Genomic DNA, 23,020 nt, shown 5'->3' on the forward strand with positions numbered 1-23,020 from the left:
AAAATGTTACATACTGCAGAATAATCATCGTTTCCAGTAGTTTCTGAGCTCTGACATGGCTTCTCGACATTACTTTGTGCTGAGAGTCCCTATCATGTACAAGCTGCTTTGTGACTGTCCTGTCAAGGCACTCTTCTTCCAGAACACACTGAAACTGAAAGACATCTATAATTAGACATAATTAGAAACATCAGAAATTAGGTTGGGATTTCCAGGTAACACCTATGCTTCTGTTAAACTTGGTGAAAATATTTTGTATACCTCCATGTCATGTTCCCTGTGCCACTCGGGAAAGCACCTCTCCTCTGTCCCTTGTGTTAACCCCACGTGCCTGAACTCAACACTGAAGGAGACCGAATCCAGGAGATAGTACACAGCACTAACCCAGCAGGGGGGAGCCACAGGCAGGTGATCTCAATGAGTTTGAGGCCAGCCTGCTCTACAAAGTGAGTTCTAGGACAGCCAGGGCTACATACAGAAACATTGTCTCCAAAAAACAAAAACTAAAACAAAACGAAACAAAAAACAAACAAGCAACAACAACAGAGGAGACAGACAGGAGGGTAGTAAGCTCCAGGCCACCCTGATCTATATAGTGAGACCCTGTTTCAAAACCAAAACAGCAACCAAGTCTGAAAGGCAAACATTTTTTTCAAATTTTTACAGTGCCAGCTTTCCATTTTAGAGCTACACTTTCTGCAAATTGGTGTCTGTATTAGCCCCTGTGGTGAGGATATAGCTTAGTTAGAATACCACCCTTACATAAGGCCCTAAAATTGTTCTTTGAAAACCCCAAAACAACAAATCCCGCCCTAATGTTTTATAATGGCAGGTTTAATTACCTTAGTTGTATGTTTTTTATTAACTTTTAACTATTTCTTTTTAACTGTGTGTATACATATGCCTGAGTGTATGTATGTGTACCACATGCGTGCAGGAGCTCAGAAAAGATCAGTAGATCTCCTGGAAGTGGAGTTACAGGCAGTTGTGAGCCAGCATGTGGTTGCTGGGAACTGAACTCCGGTCCTTGCTAAGATCAGTAAATGCTCTTAAATGTGAACCAACTCTCCAGCACCTTAGCTTCTAAAAGTCCTAAAAATGATAAAGTATTTCAGGCAACTGAGGAGGAATGGGTGAAAGGCTTGGTAATGTACTATATTATCATGCTTAAGGTATTTCTAAATGCTTAATGAAAGATAGCCCGGCATGATGGTGCACCCCTTTAATCCCAGCACCCAGGAGGCTAAAGCTGGCAGGTCTTTGTGAGTTCCAGGCCAGCCAGGGCTACATAGTAAAAACTTTATCTAAAACAAGAAAGAAAAGAACAAGAAAGGACAATATGGTTAAAATATTTTCCTCTTGAGCCAGGCAGTGGTGGTGAACACCTGTAATTCCAGCACTCAGAAGGCAGAGACAGGCAGATCTCTATGAGTTTGAGGCCAATCTGGTTACATAGTGAGTGCCAGGACAGCCAAGGCTACACAAATAAACCTTGTCTCAAAAACCCAACATATATATATTCCTCCTGAAAGAGAGCCTTTTGCAAACAAATTGCCAAAGACCCTTCAATTTAAAACAAAAAAGCAACTGGTAGCTGTAAGTGGAAGCCGGGCACAGCGGCACACACCTGTGATTCCCCACTTAGGAAGCTGAAGCAGGAGGACCTCGGGTTTCAGTTCCTCCTGGGCCACACAGCTTAGGCTCCTTAGTGAAACCCTGCCTAAAAAAAAAAAAAAAAAAAAAAAAAAAAAAAAAAAAAAAAAAAAAAAAAAAAAAAAAAAAAAAAAAACTGTATATATATATATATCACAGTAAGCTTATAACTTCAAAATCAAAATTATTGCCGAACATGGCAACACACTCCTGTGACCCCTGCACAAGTCTGAAGCAACAGAATAGAGCTGAAGTTCAGTCCGATCTACTTAGACTCCATGACATAATAAATAAATAATAAATAAATTACAGTTATTCAAACCCCCATGAAATAAATTGTACACTTAGCATGTAAGCTGTTATTTTACACAGTGATGGTGAGAAAGCTGCTATTAAGAGGAAAAGTCATTGGATTTTCCAGCTTTCTGGTGATGGCCTCTCTTCCCACCAAGTACAAGTTTGTATTCTCTCCAGGTAGCCCCATCCCCAGCTAGATGGAGAGAGGAAGGACTGCCTTTTCAAACAACATAAGAGGGAAAGCCAAGTAGTGAGACAGTAAAATTGTTTCTCACCTTCCAGATAACTTAGAAGGATCCTGGAAGTGCTTAGGGAAAGATATACTCTTTTCACATGAACAATCAAGCTGCATTCAACTATGATTTAATAGTCATCTAAGACAACGATTTAAATACACTTCACATTTTACCGCTTAAAGGTCTAAAATATAGATATAGGAATGTGTTCCTGTTTCTATAAATGAGTAATGGGTCATGGCCCGACTTTGGTTTTAATTTTAGGTCCTCAGAGCTAAAACCTTGCTTTCTACAGTGTAGACATAAATGGGGGGGGATTAATAAGGAGCACATGGCAGATAAATACCACATTGATTTTCTAGTCAAAGAACTGTGTCAACAAGATCCTATCAGTTGATTACAATGGTATCTCTTTAGTTTGTGCAAGTCAACTCTGCCATATTTAGACAATAAAAGCACCAGCCACCAGGCTTCTCAGTGTGGCCATGTCACTGGCACATGACTGTACACAAAAATGCAAATGTTTGCTAATTTTTTTTAAAAAATTTAGGAGTTGTTTCTTTTTCTGAGTATACTTAACCTTTTAGAAAAATTAATTCCACAAGTCAATTTAAACAATTATTTCTATCAGATATCTTTCCAATAGATAAAAACAGTTCTGTACTACTTTCAGTCTGTGCCCATTATGCCAACTGATAACATGCCCAACAAGACACAATACAGTGCTAATAAATCCAGAAGTCAGGAAAATTCTGTTAAAATTGCCAGGATATCTTTTATACATTCTATTTTACTTTATTGTTTACACAAAATCAGGAATTTGGGGTGTTTCTGGCTATTGGAGTAAAACACACTACAAACCAAAGGGAAGAAAGGTTAGTGGAGGAAATGCCTGATGGCTGCCTATGAGAGGAGCCTTCATCTCCATCCTGGGTATTTATGAGCCTCTGCTCCCAGCAGGTCCCTTCATACTGGAGCATGCCAGACTCTCCCAATTTTATAGCTTAAATCATTCAACAGACTTGAGTTTTATGTTAGCCTGCTATTATCTAGGACCCAGGCTTAAATTTTGCAAAAAAGTTCCAAAATGCAGAAGAAACTAAAACACTGAAACTAAAAACACCAAATGGAGCAACCAACAAAATACTTCCGGTACACTGTATGTGTCTGTGCCAGCTGCACAGAATCCTTGGCTTCCACGGCTGCTTGTTACTGCGATAGCTTTGAATGTTTAAGTTTGACTTCCAGATATGTTTGCCTGTAACAAACAGTCTCTTCCCCCTGATTCCTGGAAATACCAAAGCTATTTGGGGAGAGAAAATGGTTCTGGTAGTAATAAAGGTTCCATTATCCATTTGTGCTATTCCAAGGATGATTAAAAAAATAAGAAATTTGCAATTCATATAAAAGGGAAACTTCAAAAGCAAATACAGTCAGGTGGAGATATGCACCGCATTAAATAATAGAGTCGGATTGTTTTTTAAAGATCCCAGAGGAGCTTGAGAGTAGAGAGTTCTGGTTCTCCAGCATCTTCTCCATCTTCTCCCCTCCAGTGCTCTTAGTGGTCTCTCTCTGCTTCTTACTATGGATCCACGGGATTAAACAAAGCACAGCGCCGCCAATAAAGGGAGGGATTCCAGCAAGGTAAAAGGCCACATCATAGGAGCCCAGCTTGTCGTGAAGTAACCCTGGAAAGGGAGAAAGCAGCTGTCACAAGGAAAGAACCAGTTTGGCTCCCAGCTCAGTCACACTGAGAGAGGCCCAGCTCAGATAACAGATTTGAAATGTAAACCTTTTGCTGATATGAAGAAGGAAAAAATAAATCTATCTAAAATTGTACCACAGAATACAAGTCATTCCAAATTATCACATGCAGAAAGTATTTGCAGCTAAGCTTTGGCATTCCCAAAGCCCCTCAGAGGTCACCTGGGATATGCAAATGCATAGGGTAATGGCCCTTGTCTCAGCTGAAGGTGGGTGGGAACATCTGGACCCATCATCTCTAAAGTATCTACACCTTCATTTGATCTTATTTGACTTTAACAAGAAACTACTTTAAACTGTAATACAATAACATGAAAAGTTATAAATCCAAGAATTGGGATAAAAAGGAAAAAAAAAAGACTCATAAATAGTGTGTGTGTGCTTGTGCGTGTCTGCTGGGTACCACTCACTAGTGGTGGCACACCTTTAATCCCAGCACTCAGAAGGCAGAGAGAGGCCAGCCTGGTCTACAGAGTGAGTCCTAAGGCAGCCAGGACTACACAGAGAGACCCTGTCTCAGAAAAAAGAAATTGTTTTTGTCTAAATGTTTGTCTGTGCTCTAAATGCCTGCCTGACATGCAAGGAAGAATCTGGAGTTAGAGACAGTTGTCTACCATGCGGGTTCTGAGAAAAGGGCAGTCCATGCTCTTAACTACTGAGCCATCTCTCGGCTCAAAAGAGAGATTTTTAAATATGTTTGAGAAAGATACTAAGGCTTGCCCATCCTTGGGAAGAAAGTATAAAAATGCTTTATACTTTGGCCAGGCCTAGCAGCATATGACTTCACCCCAGCACTTGGAAGGTAGAGGCATATGGATCTGTGAGTTTGAAGCCAGCCTAGACTACACAGAGAGTTCTAGGCTACATGGAAAGACCTTGTCCCAAAATAAACAGAAAGCCCTAAAGTCTATGTTTGGCATTTGATGATCCTTAGGCTCTGCTTCTGGAAAATATTATTTTACTTCTAAATTTCCAAAAATCCAGGACTAAAGGTTTTTGTTTGTTTTGTTTGTTTTGTTTTATTTTGTTTTTTGTGTGTGTTTGAACTCTTACTGTGCAATGTCAGATTATCTAAAATATCCAGGGAACATATTGAATTGAAGAAAATCTATCCAAGTTCATTTAATGCATAGCTAAGGATGTCTCCAGTGCCATAGCAACATATGTACATATAAATGAATATGTACAGTTATTTTGGATCTAAACATAAAATACACAGCACCTCTAAATATGCAATATTCCTGTCTTCAGAATCCAAATGTCTCACATTTCATCCCATGGATACTAACAAACAGGCTTAACTGTAATACAATAATGACCTCTGAACCCCTGAGGAAATGGGGGGTGATAATTCTGTCAGTTGCTCTGTGTATTATTCTTCCCACTCCAGTAATTTCCGGCTACTGCACCACTTACTCTTGGTCTGTGAGCAGGTGCCATTCCTACTAAAGCAACACTGTTCCCACTAAAATGCTTTTTACAATTGCCTGTGTATCTGGAACCTCCCAAACAAAACTAAGTGAACAATGTATCACCTGAGAAGAGAGGAAGGAATGGAGGCTTCTACAGGGATCCTCACCATTCCAGCTTAAACTGTTTGATCTGCTCCCTGGTAACCCTGAATCCTTGATTCTGGTCCAGCAATGTGGTTCCCGATGTAAGAATTAATTAAGCTGAAATTTCATTGAGCTACTTATATCAAACACAGGTGACTGTATATAATTGAAATTTTATCCTAATTGTATTGAAAACTGATCTTCTCACACTAGTGTCCAAGTAAGACATCACACCATCATTTATAAGGTTTCTAAAGGTAGAATTCACTTAATATAGAGGTAACCATTTAAAAGTGAACAGTAGACTGGCACTTAGTTGAACTTACAGTGCTCTGTGACCATTATATGGCTATATTTACTTCTAAACATTTCATCATGCTAAAAAGAAACTCCATCCCTACTTGAATGGCCCCTCTCCAATCCTTCCCTCCAGGCTCTGGGGACCACTAATCTGTTTTCTGTCTCTATGGAGATGTCAGCTATTTTATACAAATGGAATCATACAATATGTGACCTTTTATATTTGGCTTTGGTCACTTAGCATAATGTTTGTGACATCTGATCACCTGGTAGCATGTATCAGTGTCCTTATCATAGATCAGTGTCCCTGTCATGTATCAGTGTCCTTATCATGTATCAGTGTCACCATCTCATTACTTTTATGGATGAATAATATCCCTGTCCATTACATGAACAATATATTTTTGTTTTGTTTACTTTTTGGTTATTGACTGATTGGAGTCAAGTCTCATTATATAGCCCCAGATCTGCTGGAACTCACTGTGTAGATAGGCTGGTCTTGAACTTGCAGCTCTCCTGCCTCAGCCTCCTGGAATTACAGGTATGTGCCACCATGCCCAGCCACATTGTTTTTATATTCATGGACATCCATGTTCTTCCCACTAAATGTATTTTTTCTTCAACCATTTCTCAGGAGTATGCTTCTTATATAAAAGTAGTATACGCTTAGAAATCTATCAAAATCTTCATTTTTATGTTTCCATTTGCATAACATATACTAACAGAACTGAAAATGTAGAGGCTAAATGCATAGCTCAATGGAAGAGCATGTATTTAGTATATCCTATGCTCAAGTTCAATGCCCAGCACTCCCCAATCCCCAACAAGTAATATTTTGTGAGGAATATAGTTCAGTGGTAAGTGATTGCTTAGCATGTACAAGGTCCTGAACTTAACCCCCCCCCACACACACACACTTTCAGAATGCTCCCCAATAAACTTTTTCAACCTACTTTCAACATAGTCTTATTAAAAATGGGAGAGAAAAAGCACACAAGGACTATTAATATGTTCAATATGTTTCACAAATAAGTGAGGCTTAGGACCCAAAGTAGAAGATACTGTGAATTAGTATAATCACTTTAGAATTGCTTTATTTACCTGCAACTGGAGGACCTACAGTCATGGGTATAGACATGAATCCAAGTAGAAATCCAATTGCTTGGGAAGCATCCTGAGGACCAACTAGTTCAAAGGCAATGGGAGCCATGATAGAAATGAAGCATCCGTCGAAGAGACCCATGATGAGGCAGACAGCAATGAGCCCCCCGAAGGTGCTGCACAGTGGAATCATCATGGACATGAGACCAATGAAGAAAAAGGAGAGTACCTAGGACAGAGGACTCCATGTCAGCACTGCTTTGAGGACACTTACCCTCCCCTTCCTCTTGTTCACGTAGAATCAACTTCCCTGAGAGCCTCTTGTATTTTCTTACTGTTTTCATTGGGGAACAAGAATGTAACCATTTTATACAGCAATTTTCCTTCCCAGCCTACACATTCTTGAGTCAGAATTTATATATGTTTAAATATACATTTGGTCTAGATACTAGGTTTAGAGCTCTTGCCCCTGGGTCAATACTGTTAATCCAAATTTTCTCATCAAATCCCTGATTATTTTTAATGAAGCCATTACACTTTATAATACTACAGATTATATGTAAGCACTTATATATGAAGGTTCAGAATATCTATTTTGAGCCACCAAACAGCTTAAGGTTAGGGTAGCTCATTCAACCAAACTCCAGATTTTGCCTGCCATTTAATAAGTATTATGCTATACAGAGATTTACACAATGAATAAGGCATGATTCTCCCTCTTAAGTTCTAGAGAGAAGGACACTTAAATACAAAGAATAAATGAAATATTTTAGAGGATGCCATAGTTATATATGTAAAATAGAAAGGGTACAAAAATGGGGAGAGAAGAATCAGTAACTTCTAAAGAAATGATGAAAGCTGGATAAGCGGCTGGGTATGTTGGGTATGTATACTGAGAATTCCAGGAAACATAGGCTGGAGAATCAAGTTTAAGGCCAGCCTGGGCTATATAGTGAGAGCCTGTCTCAAAACTAAAATAAAGAGACAGAGAAACAGGTCAGTGAGTGCAGGTTCTTGCCACCAAAGCTGAGAACCTAAGTTCCAGGCCCAGGACCCTATGTTAAAAGGATAGAAACAATTCCTGAAAGTTGTCTTCAGCCCTGGAAAACACTGAATGAGTAATCAGAAGGAAGTTTAAACATACAGCATAGTTTACCAAGCTCCAGGCACCACTCTCATCACTTTACGTGGGTTGCTCCACTGCTGAGCTTAGAACGCTGGAAGTACATAGCTATCCCTGCTTTATATGCAGACAATGGTGCTGGGAAAAGCTAAATAACACATTCAAGGCACACAGACAGAGCTAGCCTAGAACTCGTGGTCCGCATGTGCAGCAGCTCAGAATGGACAGGACGTTCCTGCCGGGGGTGCCCTCCAGTGACAGCGGGCAACACAGCAGACAAAAACAAACAGAAGCGTGGGCATTGCTGTCTCAGATCTTCTCATTTCTCTAGGCCCTCCTGACATGCTTCCAGAAACAACTGTCCTAATTCGCTTCTCTGTTGCTTTGATAAACACCATGAACAAAGCAACCTGGGGAGGAAAGGGTTCATTTAGCTTACACTCCAGGTGACACCAATGTGAAAAATAAATCATGCCGGTCCATTTTCAGTGTGAAGTGCCTTTTAAAGTTCATCAGAGAGCTACAGAAAGGCAGGAGGCACTGGGCCTTCTTGCCCCTAGGTATCGCCATCTCGTCTTAGCAGGCTCAGAGCGGGGAAGCTTCGGGTAGTCTGGTATGTGGCTGAGTCCCAAAATCTTCCTAGCTAAGGCTTTGTGTCCTGACCCCATAGGATGGGGAATTTGGGGAAAGAGCTATGCTAGAAGAATGTGAGATTGTGGGTCTCTAAAGTACCAGCTGATGGGAAAGTCTCGAGGTCAGGAACTTTAAAATACTGTCTTATACCAGTCGGCCCACCAACCACTTTTGCCTTTCTCTGTGGTGCCCCTTTCTGGTGACTCTATGCTTCATTTTCTTTTTTTTTTTTTTCTTTCTTTCTTTCTTTTTTTTTTTTAAGATTTTTTATTTATTTATTATGCATACAACACTCTGCTTCCATGTATATCTGCACACCAGAAGAGGGCACCAGATCTCATAATGGATGGTTGTGAGCCACCATGTGGTTGCTGGGAATTGAACTCAGGACCTCTGGAAGAGCAGTCAGTGCTCTTAACCTCTGAGCCATCTCTCCAGCCCCTATGCTTCATTTTCACCAGACTCCTCTTGATTTGTTATTAGTTGTAAGTTATTTGTTATGAGTCAGGCCTTGTTTCCTATACCAAGAGAAGCTAAGCAGGAATTCAAGAATGAACCTGGAGGCAGGACCAGAGTTGAGGAAGCTTATGCTGCTTACTGGCTTGCTCTCCTCTAGCTTGCTTAGCTACTTATTCAGTCCAAGCCCACAGGCCTAGTATGGAGCACCCACAGTGGACTGGGCCTCCCACATCAATCATTAACAGGCCAATCTGATGATGGCAATTACCTCAACTGAGGTCCCTTCTTCCCAGGCAACTCTAGTTTATGTCAGATTGACATAAACTATCACACCAAACATGGTAGCGTGTATCAGAGAATCTACTCACAAGCTAAGGGCTCCATGGGTGCACAAGAGGGGGGTGGGACTTGAGAACAGACGTCTTCAGGCTTGAGAGACAGCTCGGTTGGCAAAATGTCATACAAGCCTGACCCTCTGCACCCACATAAAAAGAACTGGTGTGGTGGTGGTGTGTGCTGAGCAGGTAGAAGGGTTAGCTGTCTCAAAAACACAGACAGTTCCTGAAGAATGACACCTGAACCTGACCTTTGGAACAGCAGCTTTCAGCTTTAGCATAAGTTGTCCATGGACATAGCAGCAAGAAATGCGCTTGAAAATGGTCACAATACAGGCTGGCTATTTTCTGACACCATTATATCATATAGCTGAGTATATTTTTTCCACACTAAAATTGGACTTTATAGTAAAATTATGATTGGTTTAAGATTATAAGATGGCTGTCTGAGAAAAATATCTGGCACTTCATACTATAATTTGGGGGGAGGGCTAGTGTGGCAGGTCCCACTATGTAGTCTTGATGGATGTAGTCTTCATAATTGTATATCTAAAGTATAGTGGGTACCAAAATGGCAGAGAATAGATATTCTGGCCTTGAACACATAGTCTTCCTGCCTCCAGCGAAAAGGGCTGAGACTATGGGGCACCACCACTGCTAGCTCCACACTAACTTTCTGAAAGAATAAAATCTTCCATTTTCCCATTTTTAAAACATTGAAAAATCTTTTTTTTTTCCCCTCTGACTCAACTTCAATGAAAGCACAAGTGTAATTAATTTCATGGTAGTGAGTAATGATTGGGCTTGAAGGCACCAGCATTAAGGAGGAGGAGACTAGGTCAGTCTTAGTTAGGGTTTCTATTAGTGTGATAAAACATCATGACCAAAAGCAACTTGGACAGGAAAGGGTTTATTGCAACTTACATTTCCACAGTGCAGTCCATCATACAAGTCAGAGCAGGAGCTGAAGCAGAGGCCATGGAGGGAGCTGCTTACTGGCTTGCTCCCCATGGTTTGCTCAGCCTGCTTTCTTATACAACCCAGGACCACCCACCCAGGAGTGGCACTGCCCACAGTGGGATGGACCCTCCCACAGCATTTACCAATAAAATTCCTGAAAGATATGCCTATAGGCCAATGTAGAGGGCATACTCTCAATTGAGAGTCCTCTTCCCTAAATGACTCTAGCTTGTATCAAGTTGACATAAAATCAGCCAACACAACCAGGCTCTAGCCCTCTAGGATCCTGAACAAGCAGAAGACATTCTGCTGCTTGAGACAAAAAGGCTGAAATATCACCAAAATGTGGAAATCTCGATGTCTAAAAGGTATCAAACAGGCAAAGAGTTAGGGAGTTATTTTTAATCAAAAAGTTAACCATGCTCTGTCACCATGTGATGTCTCTGCTATATTAAGACACACTGAGGAATGACACCAGAAGCCATTACACTCTTGGACTTCCCATCTCCAGAAGAGTGACTTAATAAAACCTCTAGTCTCTACTTAAGAAGGGGGAGGCAGAGGTAAAGGGCTCGGAGAGACGAAACCTCCCAGTCGTGGTTACAGATACATTTTTGTCCTGTGCATAACTCTGAAAGGAGATAAGCAGTCTTAGAAACATTTGCAATCAAACAAACTCCCCTAATTAAATCTTGTGTTTTTGTGCTTGACCTGATCAAATAGGTCATGCTATAAAATATCTTGGGGTAACGCTAACCAAACACTCGAAAGACCTATATCACAAGAACTTTGAGTCTTTAAAGAAAGAAATTAAAGATACCAGAAAATAGAAAGATCTCCCATGCTCTTGGATATGTAGGATCAACATAGTAAAAATGGCAGTCTTGCCAAAAGCAATCTACAGATTCAATGCAATCCCCATCAAAATCCCAACACAATTCTTCACAGACCTTGAAAGAACAGTACTCAACTTCATATGGAAAAACAAAAGACCCAGGATAGCCAAATAATCCTGTACAATAAACAAACTTCCAGAGGCATCACCATCCCTGACTTCAAGCTCTATTATAGAGCCATAGTCCTGAAAACAGCTTGGTATTGGCACAAAAATAGACAGGTTGACCAATGGAATCGAATTGAAAACCCTGATATTAACCCACACACCTACGAACACTTGATTTTTGACAAAGCAGCTAAAGTTATACAATGGAAAAAAGAAAACATCTTCAACAAATGGTGCTGGCATAACTGGATTCAGACATATAGAAGATTGCAGATAGATCCATATCTATCGCCATTCACCAAACTTAAGTCCAAATGGATCAAAGACATCAACATAAATTCAGCCACACTGAGCCTCCTAGAAGAGAAGGTAGATGGAACCCTAGAACAAATTGGTACAGGAGACCTCTCCCTGAACATAACACCAGTAGCACAGACATTGAGACCAACAATTAATAAATGGGACTTTCTGAAACTGAGAAGCTTCTGTAAAGTAAAGAATACAGTCAACAACACAAAATGGCAGCCCACAGAGTGGGAAAAGATCTTCACCATTCCCACATCTGACAGAGGGCTGATTTCCAAAATATACAATGAACTCAAGAAGCTAGCCACCAAAACACCACACAATGCAATTAAAAAGCAGAGTGCAGAACTAAATAGAGAATTCTCAACAGAGAAATCTAAAATGGCTGAAAGACACTTAAGAAAGTTTGTTTGCTTTTTTTTAAAAAAGTATTAGACACAAAGATCACATATTGATCTGTCAATACCAGAACCCAGTTTGAAAGATAAATAATTTTCCATTACACAATCTTTTCTTGAAGCATAGCAGTTCTGGGGAGACAAAAACAGGCCCAACCTACTCAAGACATTGGACCCAAGGGGGAAGCTAAGCTACACCTGAATAAGCATAAGGAATTTTTGGAGGCATAAATACAACTGGGCACAGTTAAATTTAAATGCTTCCCTTAATATACTCACTTACCATTTCCAGGCTTCTCAACCCCTTCCAGGCACCTGGGGCAGACAGCAGCTAAGTCCTGTGCAGCCTGCGCTAACTAAGTGGAATGATGATGCCACACGACCAAAGGACTGGCGTCTTCTGAGGCAGTCAGGGCCTATAGTGCTTCACAGGCTGGGGAATAGTTAAGTATTTGGACACTATCTGAAAACATTTGGTAAGGTCCACACCATGTAAAGTGCTAGTAGTAAGAAGATGAAAACAGAGTTCAGTAACACTGAGAGTTTACTCTTTTTCAACAGAAGACAACGTTTACACATGAAGAGGGCATGAACACCACTCTATTTTTTTCTTATTATCTCTGTAACCTGTGAATACATTCCCCTGGCAATTCATGGTCTGGAGAAATGTCCACAGTAATACACTACAGTTCTCTTCAATCCTCCACCCTCAGCCTATACTGTAGTCCAGAATGACCACTCCAGAATGACAACAGTACCAGGGCATTTGTGTCCACACATATGTGGAGTTGTCTCTACATATGGACATGATGTCCATATGAGGGACTAGAAGTTAGACAGATCCTCTGGTAGGCAGACAGATGCGAGAGGGACCGTATCTAGGTAATGAAGGTGTTGAACTTCCAAAATGGCTGGATTCTTCTTCAGCCCCCAGACCTGAGATAAAAGCCTGGCATCTTAAAACAAAGACTTGGTGGTCTTTTTCCCACTCCTCCCTGGAGAGCCCTCAGCTGATGGACTGGTTTAACAAGTACAAGGCAGATCAGGACATGTTTATACAACAGTTGTGGGCCAATCAGCCAGCAACCCTAAATTAGGGAAGGAAGACCCTTCACAAACTTAAAAACCCCAGCCCTGGATAGAGTGTAGTTAGTGGCCCCTGACAGCCACAGAACACACCAAAGTATGTTCTTGACTCTTCAGGGGCTTTTTTGAAATAATCACCTCTTCTGTCACTTAGCAGGTGCTACTGAGTATCACAAACACCTCCACATCTGGATGAACAAACTCAGACATTAGTCATGGTGGTTCACAACTGCAATCCAAGTACTAGGAAGTCTGAGGCAGGAGGACTATAGTGAGTTTGAGGCTAGCCTGAGCTTCATAGTAAATTGAAGGCTACATAGCAAGTTGCTGTCTCAAAAATAACAAGCCACCATCATAACCAATAAAATCAGAAGAGAACCAAAAAACAAGGTAAGGTCTAAAACAGCAGGTGCCCTCCCTCTCCTACACTTTTATGTCCTTCCCTGTAACTGATCCTACACACACACACACACACACACACACACACACACGTCATGAAAACCATGCTAACATTCTCCAACAAAGGAAAATGCCTTGGTACTGAAGACCTGGATAACTGGCCCCTCCTTGTCTTGGTCCAGACACATCTTGATTTTCCCAGCTACAAATTGCTCTAGGAACTCAGGGACCCTGTCTATCCTGTTTGTGTCATTCCACCTGGACTAATGCAGCAGAGCGTTCAAAATTGTTTTTACAACCTGAAAGCTGAAGGGCATCAATGCAACAGATGGCCAGCAGAGGGCACCTTGACATTAGAAAACAAAACTAGTTCACTAAATGATATTATATATCACATATATTATAATATCTCATTATTATAATGAGATATTATAAAGGATGGAATCATGTAATAAATAAATACTTCAATTGTTGTATTGACACACGGTTTTACTCTGAATCCCAGGTGGCTTGTGGCAACCCTACCTTATAAGTACTGGATTACAGGTGTGAGCTACCATGCCCAGTGGTGATCGTGTGTGTGTGTGTGTGTGTGTGTGTGTGTGTGTGTGTGTGTGTGTGTGTGTGTGTGTGTGTGTGTGTGTGTGTGTGTGTGTGTTGGGGATGGGGGTGGGGTATACAAGCCACAGAACACATGGGGAGACCAGAGGACAACTTAGAGTACAGTTCTTTCCTTCTACCTTTCCGTACATCCCGGGCATGAAACTCAGTTCATCAGGCTTTTCAGGCACACAGCTTTATTTGGTGAACTATGAAGGCCCTGCATATTTTTTTTTCAAGACAGGGTTTCTCTATGTGGCCATGGATGTCCTGGAACTCACTATGTAGACCAGGCTTGCCTCAAACTCAGATATCTGCCTGCCTCTGCCTTCCGAGTACTGGGATTAAAGGAGTATACCACTATGCCAAGTTTGGCTCTACACGTTATAAAGGAGTACACAAACATTAACAAGAGTCTCAATTTTACTCCCAACACTGGTGGGAGGAGGAGAAGCTCACCAGTTGCAGTAACTCCACTTCCTTCTAGCTGTGTAACAGGCTCTGGCCTGTGACTGTCTGCCTGGACCCCACAGTCTGTAAGTGGAAACAAAGAAAGAACTATACCTTCTTTGAAGGGAGGGGGCCAGGACTGGAGATGGTACACAGGGAGCACCCAGTTCACCAGCTGACTCATCAAAGTGCTCATTGTTACTTACAGCCACTAATAAACACCTGTTCCACATAGTTTCCGTTCCCAAGTTTCACCCCTTTCATGATTAATCTCCAAATCTTTCCCCCTACCGTCCTGTGGATAGAGTTGTCTACATTCCCATTTATGCATCGGTATCAATGACCTTACTTTAGTCACTACACTGGCTCCTCATATTGCTGGCCACTGTTGGTCCAGAAGCACTCTGTTCCCAGGTGTTTCCTACCAACCTGGTCACTTCCTTTCAGCCCAAGAATCTCCAAGTCCCACAATGCTTTACCCAAGCTCAACCTAGATGTTTTACAGGCACCACTAATGTGGCAGAAATAGAGTTTGTCTTCTTGGATTGCATTACTAATCTCATGAGCTAATGAAACCATCTCCACCATTAGCCAAGCAACAGATCTCAGGCATAAACGACCCCACCTGGCTCCTGTTCTCTATGCCTCTGATTTACTGTTTGGTCCCCATGTCTTGGCCTAGACTACATCAGCAGTTTCCAACCAGCATCACTTCACCCTAGCACTCTCTCTAAAGAATACTATAACACTGCCTGTCTTGTGTGTATTACTAGACCACCACTTTTCTCAGTTTAGAACATTTTTCACCACCCCAGAAAGAAATCATCACCTTCCCCCAATCCCCAACAGCCACAAATCTACCTTCCTAATGATCGTTCTATTGTAAATTTTAGATCAATGGAACCACTCAGCATATGGCCTTCTGTAACTTCCTCAACTCTCACCCATTCTTACTCCATTCTTTCCTTCCCGTTACCAGATTGATCTTTATAAAGCACTGCTCATGTCAGTCCCTTGTTTAAAACCTTCAATGGCTTGAAGTAGACTGAAGAATAAAACTCACCCCCTTTCATCTTTATGTTCATTTGGTTGTGTTTTTTGAAAGGGGGTGTTTCTGTGTAATCCCAGCTAGGTTGGGACTGCCATGTAGAGCAGGCTGGCCTTGAACGTGTGTTAATATTCTTGCTTCTATGGTGCTAGGATTATAGGCATATAGCATGATGTGTGGGAATTCGCCATCTTTTATGTCCATAAATGTCTCTTCCTAACCTGGCCTTCCTCCAGCTATATTGTCTACTATTCTTCCTTAATGTCATTCAGACATCCAGCGTCCCAGGCATACATATACACACATATGTGGTCCATGTGTTTTCCTCACTTAGGACATTCTTCTCTTTCTTCCTTATAGCTGTCTCTCTGCACCCATCCATCCACCTATCCATTTATAGAAAACAACTAGTTTTTTGTGGTGGGGGGGGAAAAAAACAGGGCCTTGTTAAAGTAAGGCAAGCTATCTGTTACTAAGTGACACTCCACTAGCTCCTGTCTCTTTATACTCTTTAGACCCTCACTAGTGATTCCGGTTTTCCCCAAACAACTGTTATTTCACTGTGCCGTAATACGGTATCATCCATGTCCCCATAATACCTTTAGCTACTAACTGAGGGTCACAGACTGTGTTGAACTCTTCACTATCTAGCAAGCTGCAGAGTTCTGGCATGAAATACTCAACTGCCTGTTGATAATCAATAATAATAATCTTTAATTATTATCTGTTTAATTATTTAATTATTATCTGTTTAAGCACGCTCCATAACACCTAGCAGACAAGGCAATGAAGCAGCTCAAAAGTTAGAAACTTACACCCAAATTTCACAAAAGAGTGCAAATGACATTAGATCTGCACTTGACTGATAACTCTTCCAAAAAATAAAGATGTCTGAGAAAACACAACAGGCATAAACATTCTGGTTTAGTGGAGTTCCCTAACAAAGCAGAAAAGATTGCTATCTGACTGTCAATCCCTAATATTTAAAACTCAACCTCGTAACTGATTATTTTGTATTAAAAACATGTCTGCAAAGGTTATGTTCTAGAAAGTATTTCACAGTTTTAAAGCATATATGCATATAGAAGCATTTAGTGCAAGTGCACAACCAGGAGCAAGGAACTAAGTCTGTTGAGCAAAGTGTGAATGTGTGTACCTTCAGGGCAAGGAGGGTGTGAGTACCTGCAGGTAAACCTCCATCTACAGGGAAGGGAGAGCCTGAGAGCACCGGCAGGTGAGCCTCCATCTACAGGGAAAGGAGAGCCTGAGAGCACCGGCAGGTGAGCCTCCATCTACAGGGAAAGGAGAGTGTAAGAGTACCTGCAGGTAAACCTTCTTCATTCCAGGCACATAGTCTGTAATGCGGCCAAAGAGAAGGCGCCCAACTCCAGAAGTGATGCCAATGCACATGAAAAGCACCTCTTTGTTCTTTTCATCTTGAAATCTTTCCTTTACATAGTTCATCTGCAAGTCAAGAAAAAGGAAACCACACTGAATATGGTAGGGAAACCTCACAAAGTTTGAGACAGGCACCATTAAACATCAAATGTGTTTTTTTTTTTTTTCCCTCTACACTGCTACTCCAACCCCCCTTTCAAGATTAAAATGAAAAGATTTAAAAACTCCTCCTGAAATAATTTTCTAGGAGAACATATAAGAAATCTATCTTAATCTAGCTTACATAAAAGGGATAAGTTTTCTGAGTGGTGGTGGCACACACCTGTTTTCCCAGCCCTCGAAGAACTAGGGCAGGTTAGAGAATGCAAGGACAGCCTGGGCTACATAGCACATTTCAGGGAAGCCTAGATCATGCAGCAAGACCTTGACTCAGAAAACCAAATTAAAAAATTATTCCTATATTTTTTTCAGTATACAGATCACATTAACAATGAGCCATTCATCAGAAAAGAACAGTGACTTGGCATACCACCTGCCCCTGAAAGATGACTAAAAGTCATCTTTAGAGGTTTATCTTCTGGGGGAACAGAACAAAACTGATACCCTTGAAATACGTTCTACCAGAGCTTCCTGAATGAAAGTGTAAGGTTCCTGTGTGGCATGCTAACAGATACAGATACACAAACAGTTTACAGTGGTCAAATCTCTTAGACCTCCAGATCCAAGTACTGTTTCTAACCTATCAACCCTGTGGCTGAATGATTTTTTAGGATCTCAGTTTGTCTATAAAATAGATACTATCTCAAGGGTGGTTGTAAGGATTAAGTAAAACGTCTATGTAGAAAACTCAAGAGTTAGGGCAGACTAAAGCACCTACCAGGCATGTGAAGCACTAGGTTCAGCCACCCCCCCTTAGAAGAATGTCTGGCATGCAGTTATGATCAGATACTATTGTTGGCCATCCTTTTTACAACTTTTGAACACTGGGCTGTGTTGAAGTAAAAGATGGGGGTGGGAGGAATAAGGGTCTTTTACTCCACTTAAAGTCTAGTGAAAACAGTGTTTACAGTGACCTCTGGGTCACACAGCCAGCAAGCACAGCTTCTTTGACTTTCCCATAATGACCGCAGCATCCAGTGGAGTTTTAGGAGACTACAAACAAATTTTCCACCAAGCTCAATACCCCAAATAACTAGTGTGGTAGTGGGGGACTTTTTAAGATGGCAGATCCCTCCTTAAGACACTTCCATTTAACTTTGTTTTTCTGCTTTCCATTTTTAAAACCTAGTTGTATATTTTTACAACATCTCATCTCTTTTCATTAAAAATTGGTAATTGGGGATGGAGGGATGGCTTAGTAGTTAAGAGCACTGCCTGCTCTTCCAGAGAACTTGGGTTTGGTTTCCAGCACCAACGTGGCAGCTCACAGCTGAGTCTAACTCCAGTCCCAGGTGATCACACCCGCTCCTTGCCTCTGTAGGCATGCATATAGTGCACAGACATACATGCAGGCAAAACCACCCATACGTATAACAATAAATAATTAAAATTTCTAGTTAAAATGGAAATTTTTCTAACTTCTGTTTTCACACTGCTTCAGAATAATTTTCTTAAATAGGACTTTAATCTCAACAACCCAGAAGTTGCTTGTTACTACATTTTATACTCTGTCTGGTATTTAAAGCTCTCCATAATCTGTTACTAATCTATCTTTTTATGTTTATTAACTACTGATCCTTGGCTCTGATGTAGAAAATTCAAATGTCTACTGAACCTGTAGAAAGAGAGGCAGAAGCATGTAGAGAAAGGGTACACATTCCAGAAAACCGTTACTACTCATATTGTTGGTCCTCTCTCCCAGCCTTTTTTGTTTGTTTGTTTGTTTTATTTTTTGTTTATTTATTTGTTTTTTAATTTTTTGTTTTAAAACTTAGAAGATATATGAAGTCTGGATCTTGTGTAGAAGTATTGGCACCTAACTTGAATTTAGAACAGCATGTGATCCAATGCCACACAAGCCAAACAGAACATGGCTGCAATCTGCATTAGGCCAGCTTTGATCTTAGTCTTAATCCCATCCAGCTCAGTAGGGAAGCTGTGCTCACAATGTGGACTGTGTATGCTAATATGTTCTCTCCCCTCCACTGTGCCCTCTTAGGCTTTGTAACTTCTTGCTATTGCTTCACAGTGTCATTGGCACCTTCAGTTTCACATGGGTTCCTACCCAGCCTTGTCAAACCAAACATAACCTATTGGTCTACTTCAAAGGTACCTCAAAGTCAACGCAGCTCATACTGACTGAATTCACCTACTCTTTAATTTGCCCTCCTACGTTTTGGTTAACAGTAAGTACTATTGGCTCACCAACAGCAGTAGAAATCCAATAACCATCTTAGATTACTCCAGTTCCTCTCTTCAAATCAGATTGCCACCAAATTGTAAGATTTTCTGGCTAAGTGACTCATATATCTTTGCTTTGGTCTGTGTTCAGATTCTTGTCACTCCTTACCTGGGCCACAATAGTAAGCTTCTAACACACTTCTTGTCTGAGACCCAGACTCCTGCATCTCCTAAATTCAAAATTTAGCTCCCCGCTAGGCTTACATCCCCCTCAGGGTCCATCACCTTTATACTTAAAGTGCAGACCTCTGCTTTGCTACTGTAGCTGACCTCCAGTTGCCCCTTTAGATATACCATACTTACACTGTAACAGCAACTAAGCACTAGAATAACAAGTCTGGGCTGAGATATGCTATGAGTACAACATGCAGGGAACCAGAAGACATCCTGGAGGTGAAGGCATGCAAAGTAGCCTAATGTTGAGTGCCTATTAAAACAATGTTTCAGCTATGTAGTTAAGTACTCATTTCATTTCTTTTTTTGCTTTTTACAACAGCCAACAAACTTTTCCAGTTTTAAAGAACAAAGTGGCTTGGACTATGTTTCTTGATGAATTCACTGATAATGGCAAGCACATGCAGCCACTGCGGAAGGGACCAGGAGCTTGCGGGTGATGCCGAAGGAGCTCTCTCTGGGGGAGAACGGCCAATCAGGATAGATGTGCTGTGGTGGTGTCCCAAGTGTTCTTTAGGAAGAATTGAAAGCATCCAGTGGATCTCTGCTTTCTCCATCCCATGTGGAGGGCAAAGTAAGTGCTGTACCTAGCTACATGGCCAGCTGTTACTGTAGCTTTCATAGAGACACCCTGACTAAGAACACTAGCCTAACAAATTTCTATTTCTATCATTTTTTGAGTTTTGTACCTTTCCCAATCTGTTTTGTAATCTTAATAAGGAATAATGGGAAATATTTGAGGTTTTTTTTTTTTTGAAAGAGGCTAGGTAATATGAGTATGAATATGCTAGAAGAACACAAAATACATTAGTGATATCATGATGAAACCCACTATACAATGAATATACACTAATAACTTTTAAATAAATTGGTGAAATTAAAATTATGCCTTAGTTGGAAAGTTACTTCTTTAATAATAAAGGGCACGATTACATCAAATCTGTATCACTGTCACTTGAATAAAGCAAGAGCATCAACTTCTAAAATTTACTTCTCTCTACATGATCCACCAAAACTTGAACATAAAGAAGGTATTTTTGGTTATTAGGTGAGGGAGAGTGCAGGACATGTGACCCTGCACTGGATGCCTGGTCTCAGAGTCCTTCCTCACTGAGGCAGCAGTACCAGATAGGTTTGGCCTGAACCTCCAGAATGACTGCTGTCTGGCTTATGAAATTCTGCAGTCTCTCAACCTCTGGATACCAGCATGTGCTGCTCAGCACAAAGCATAGAATGGGGTCAAACTGGTATTTCTAATACTCATGTGGGCAGAGACCGGAAACTGGGACAGATACTTTCATATTTAACCTAACTCATTTAATAAACAAAGAGAAACTTTATACTGGAGCCCAGTATTTATCCAGGGGACATTATTTTTAGATCAGTTGTTTAAAATTAACTTCATTGGGAGGAAGAGGCATAAATTCAATGATAGAATAGATTTAATCTGTAACACCAATAAGTAGCCCTTCTTTTTGAAAAGGGGTCTCACTATGTAGCACAGGCTGGAGCTTCAAATTTCCAGTCCTGCTATCTTGTCCACACATGGCTTAAAAAAAATAACAACAAATTGTGTGTATGTGTATGGCAGGGTGCACACATGCCACAGCATATGTGTGAAGGTTTGAGGACAACTTTCAATAACAAGTTGTCTTCTACCACCATGTGGGTTCTGGGGATGGAATTCTGGTCATCAGGCTTGGTGACAAGTACCTGCTGAGCCATCTCCAGGACTCCACCCTGAATTTTACCTTTAGTCTTTATCAGAAAGTATAAGTATCTTTTAGGGCAGAAACATATCATTTATTGAGATCTCAAGTTTAATCTGGACCTAAATACCTCTGGAAAATCTTGAACATCACCTGCTCATAAACACTGTTCTATCATTCAAACAACAGCAGCTTTTGCTGACCACAGAGGCTGTTTTTTACAGTGTAAAAACTTACTGTTTGATATCAAGACAACCGAGAACTTGCAACCTAGAGTATGTGCTCATTCTATATCCCTGAGTCAACAGGGCCACATACTTCAGTTTCCTTCCCCTTCCTCGAACCACCTTCACCTTAACTAAATGGTGGACAATTTTCTCATCAGACAACTGAAGACAAAATAAAAGCCTATGAAAATCACTCCTCTCTCTAGAATAGCCTCTGCTCTTGCAGCCTCTCCTGCAGGGGAGTCATAGAGCAAGAGATGGGGACAGAGGGCATCTTCTACTGAGAAAACATGGCAGAGTACTTTGATTCTGAGATTCAGTCATGAAAGAAGACTAAATGGATAGCCATGCACAACACAGTGGCGCTACAGTGAAACACAGTAGCTGCATACATCTGCAAACACCAATGCCATGGGCCAGAAAGGTCTAAATAATTTCTTTATTTGTGTTATATAGCTATGAAACAAGATCACTGGCTATCGCTGACCCCCATTTACACACACACACACACACACACACACACACACACACACACACACACACACACACTCTTAAGGCATTAAGTGCCTTTTGCCTACAATCTTCCATATATTGATTACATAACATGTTATGCAACAAATATGATAAAGGAATTTTTAGTGTATATAAGTGAGACTACACATTGTTGAAGAATTCAACACAGAAAAAACAGCTTGAACAGTGGACTTGGACCAACAACTGACTGACTCACTGTGAAATGGGAGGGAAGGAATGGGAAGGACAAGAGAAGCTCCAGTGGGCCCTGCAGGATGTGAGGGTGAAAGCATTGTCATTGAAAAGTACAGCACAAGGATGAAAACCCAAACCCTCTCAGTTTTATCATCTACAGCTGTTGCTCCTCATTGTGCTCTCTGGAATGATGAAAAAGATTTTGGTCACTTGTCACCTGTCATGTTTGTGGCAATTGTGATTCCTTGGTCATCTATCTGTCCTTGCTCTTGAGATACACACCTGGAGACAACAGGTAATCATGTACATTCCTTAATTCCTAAAAACAAATTCTTTATGGGGACAGGACCTGTATCTGTAGTTTGCATACATTAAAACTCGGCTAATAAATACTATGTAATATTGGGTTGATTCTGGAATTCAAACTGACTTTGACCCCCTATTTCCTAATAGGGATCCTATTTCTCTCACTGCTATTTACACCAGACAGCAGCAGAAGGAGCCTGCTGTTTCTTGTTTGCATGTGTTTGAGAATAATTTCTAAAAATATATCCATCCTGCTGGACATGGTGGCACATGCCTGTCTGTATCTCAGCACTCGAGAAAGACAGAGGCAGCAGAAGTGACACCACTTCAAGGCCAGCTTTGTCTACTTATTGAGTTTCAGGCCAGTTATGGATACAGTCCTTGTATTAAA

The 23,020-nt window shown here is 40.9% G+C and overlaps 1 protein-coding gene across 1 annotated transcript in view; it reads right to left on the reverse strand.

Annotated features, from left to right (window-relative positions):
- Positions 1 to 3,641: 3,641 nt before the first annotated feature.
- The window catches only part of Slc16a10 (solute carrier family 16 member 10), a 93,790-nt gene continuing 74,411 nt past the window's right edge, over positions 3,642 to 23,020 (reverse strand). The window contains exons 4-6 of the mRNA XM_027402174.2: positions 17,028 to 17,171; positions 6,908 to 7,136; positions 3,642 to 3,874 (exon numbers count right to left, since the gene is read on the reverse strand). Of these exons, the coding sequence (XP_027257975.1) occupies positions 3,642 to 3,874; positions 6,908 to 7,136; positions 17,028 to 17,171 (606 nt within the window). The remainder of the gene's footprint in view (positions 3,875 to 6,907; positions 7,137 to 17,027; positions 17,172 to 23,020) is intronic.

Source organism: Cricetulus griseus, chromosome 2 (genome assembly GCF_003668045.3).
Source record: "Cricetulus griseus strain 17A/GY chromosome 2, alternate assembly CriGri-PICRH-1.0, whole genome shotgun sequence".
Lineage (NCBI taxonomy): Eukaryota > Metazoa > Chordata > Mammalia > Rodentia > Cricetidae > Cricetulus > Cricetulus griseus.